The sequence below is a fragment of the Rhinopithecus bieti genome, unplaced genomic scaffold, assembly GCF_001698545.2.
Source record: "Rhinopithecus bieti isolate Rb0 unplaced genomic scaffold, ASM169854v2 scaffold_22936, whole genome shotgun sequence".
Taxonomy (NCBI): domain Eukaryota; kingdom Metazoa; phylum Chordata; class Mammalia; order Primates; family Cercopithecidae; genus Rhinopithecus; species Rhinopithecus bieti.
Genome location: NW_016810530.1, coordinates 1 through 3,403, shown reverse-complemented (window position 1 = coordinate 3,403; position 3,403 = coordinate 1). Strand labels below are relative to the sequence as shown.

Below are 3,403 nucleotides of genomic sequence, written 5' to 3'. Positions count from 1 at the left end.
AAAAAAAAAATAGTAGTATGTACTCATGGGGTTGTAGTAAAGATTATATGAGTAAAAAACAAGTAAAGTGCTTAACATAGTATCTGTCATATAGTAAATGCTCAATAAATATCAGCTATTAATACTACCTATCATTGTAGTTTGGATACCATTAAGTGTTTTACGGCTTTAGAACATAAATTCATAATGGATTTAGCCAGTCTCCTAAACTGCTGTCTTACCTTGGCACCAGCCAATTCCTTCATCATGAAGAGAGTATCATCAGCTCGTTCATCGTCATCATCATCATAATTTGGGGAGGGAGCTCCCTCTGCTCCTTGCCTCAACAGGCTGCCACTCCCTCTAGGATCAAATGGATCTACCACGATGGGTTCAGTACCTTTAATCTCACATCGGCAGAAAGGACAGCCCTGACCTTCTGATTCCTGCAGAAGAAGCAAAAGGTAGTAACAGATGCATCTGAAAATACTTAAAATATTAATCTACTAGAAAATACATTTCCTAGAGATTAAAAGAAAGTAAAAGTTTAACCCTAACCCCAAAAGCCAGACCACCCCCAATATCAGTAAAGGCTATATAATACTGAATTCTCCAAGGTGATTACATAGCTGAAAAAAGTCACTGTTTAGATTCATACCTGCCAGGATGTAAGACAGGATGTGCACATGAGGTGTCCACAGGGCTCAATCTTTACATCCTTATCATTTTCAGCACATATTTTACACAGCTGGAATGTGGAGCCCATCTCACAGTATAATTCATATTGTTCCTTTAAGAAAAATTAAGAGACTATTAGTTGAATAAATAACTGCAATCATAAATGTTAACAACAGAAAAAATGAAGACTTGCTTCCTATACAAATTTTGCTTACATAAAAATGTCACAACAGTGGTTTATTTTCTCCCATTAAACCAGAAAGCATCTAGTCTGGGTCCTATTTTAAGCTCCAGGGTTTAAAGTGAAACCACATACACACAGATTCACTAATCTAGTCAACAGCTTAAATTCACTAATCTAGTCAATGGTGTTCCAATCAATTCAATTATGCCATCAGTTCTATAAAGAATATACCAAAGCTTGTGTCCAGTGATATGGTTACAATGTAAAACAAAACTCACCTGGGTCACTTTGATATGGTCTTGGGGAGTTGGTTCACATAAGCCAGTCAGATCAGGATTCTGATTTCGTCCATCAGGAAACAAATAGCTGTAAAGAGTAACCAATCTTGGGTTTTATTGAAGCCAATTTACCAGTGCTTGCTAATATAGACAAATGGTATCTGGGAGTTCCTCCAATCTAAAAGGGCAACTTGGTGTAAGTATAAAGATAAATCTTATTTCAAAAAAATAATACTTCAAAAAACTAAATAACACAGAACAGTTCAAAGATATTCTCCAAAAACAAAGATATTCTCCTTTTCCAGGTAACAATGCCATAGGTTCTATCTTTTAATAAGGGGCTGGTTAGCAAAGCTTTTCTGTAAAGAGCCAGACAGAAAATCATTTAGGATTTGTAGGCCACATTAGTGTGGGTCACATATTTTTCTCTGATTGTTTTTTTCAAAATGATTCTTAGGAAAAACTATCTTGGCTTACACGGGGAACAAACAGGTAGCCCATGGGTCACAGTTTACTAACCAATTTTAATCAATGGATGGCCACCAGACAGAAATTCATTTTTTTTTTTGAGACAGATTCTTTTTATTTTTTCTGAGGTTGCAGTGAGTGATCTTGGTTCACTGCAACCTCCACCTCCCAGGTTCAAGTGATTCTCCTGCCTCAGCCTCCCAAGTAGCTGCGATTACAGGCACCTGCCACCATGTCTGGCTAATTTTTTGTACTTTTAGTAGCAACAGGGTTTTGCCATGTTGGCCAGGCTGGTCTTGAACTCCTGACCTCAGGTGATTCACCCGTCTTAGCCTCCCAAGGTGCTGGGATCACAGGTGTGAGCCACTGAGCCCAGCCTAAATTCTTAATTTAAACTGCATTTGCTTTTGATCAAAGACCTGAAATACCTTTATTTACAGGTTTAAGAAAATGAGAGACACTAATTTAAAAGCAATGTAACAAGATGCAAATTAAGCCACTGAGATCATCTACCAGGAAGATCCAGTTTCTAGCATCAAACTGTTCTGACATTTGGGACAACACTTCTTTCAGACCCAATGCTATCATAAGTAAAACATAATGTATAATACAAAATGTATTTTCCTAATCACTTTAAAACACAAGCTAGTTTTCTACCACCTGGTCAACTGTTAGTATTTTTAAGTGTTTACCAACTGATAATCAATTTGAATTCTCAAAGGAATAGCAATTCTGGAATAAATAAGGGCTTAGTTATAAATAGCAGCATAGGTTACAAAAGCCCAAGGCCTGAAGAAATGCTGCTGAATAAAAATGAAGTGAGGATGAATGAGGATGAAAGCAGATGAAGGCCACCGAGGCCTATGGCCATTAGGAACACTGAATCACTTGAATGCCGACTAAACAACTGGTCAAATTTCCTACTAATTGGTATATTTTAAAACCCAAAATAGGCTTGAAAATAAGTTAACATTTGGAAAAAAAAAAAGATAAAGTTTATTTATGGTAGTAACTGAAGCGGTAGAGAATAATTTCACTCATGGAATCCCTAAAAAAGAAAAACAAGTCTTCCAGGACCTGAAGGTCAAATCAATATCATCTGTTAATATTTTCCTGAATCTTTGTAGTTTAAGAAACCTGGAATAAAGTCATTAATGATGAGGTTTTACAGCCCCTAAGTTCCTAGACTCTAACAGATGGTACGCAGTAGGTACTCACAAGCCTTCCCTGAAGCCATCAATCAGTGCTTGGAAGAGAGGTTTATTGTGAGGGATTGTCTGGAGAATGTTCCCATCGGCAGTAACATACCCAATAGCCCACTGACCCAGACGAGTACAGCTCAGCCGGAAGATGTAACTATGAACAGAGATAAACAGAAGCTTTAGTAGATTACGCTGGTATTAGGGTGGAAGGCAAGGCAAGATACAGACAAAAATCAAAAGGACCGTCAAGAATAATTTTTTTTTTTTTTTAAAGACAGTCTGGCTCTGTCACCCAGGCTGGAGTGCAATGGCACAATCTCGGCTCACTGCAGCCTCTGCCTCCTGAATTCAAGTGATTCTCCTGCCTCAGCCTCCCAAGTAGCTGGGACTATAGCATGTGTCACCATGCCTCGCTAATTTTTGTATTTTTAGAAGAGATGGGGTTTCACCATGTTGGCCAGGCCAGTCTTGAACTCCTGATTTCAAGTATCTGCCCACCTTGGCCTCCCAAAGTGCTAGGATTACAGGCATGAGCCACCACACCAAGGCAAGAATAACTTCTCGTTAGCTTCAAGTCAGTGACAAGCAAAAAAAAGAAAATATATATATATATA

The 3,403-nt window shown here is 38.1% G+C and overlaps 1 protein-coding gene across 1 annotated transcript; it reads right to left on the bottom strand.

Annotated features, from left to right (window-relative positions):
• Window positions 1-149: 149 nt before the first annotated feature.
• Window positions 150-2,981, bottom strand: LOC108542282 (E3 ubiquitin-protein ligase CBL-like; the record flags this gene model as incomplete). Its single annotated transcript, XM_017892242.1, has 4 exons — window positions 150-425; window positions 638-769; window positions 1,120-1,207; window positions 2,806-2,981. Coding segments are annotated over 4 exons (672 nt in total), but the record flags the coding sequence as incomplete, so codon positions are not given.
• Between the last annotated feature and the right edge of the window lie 422 nt (window positions 2,982-3,403).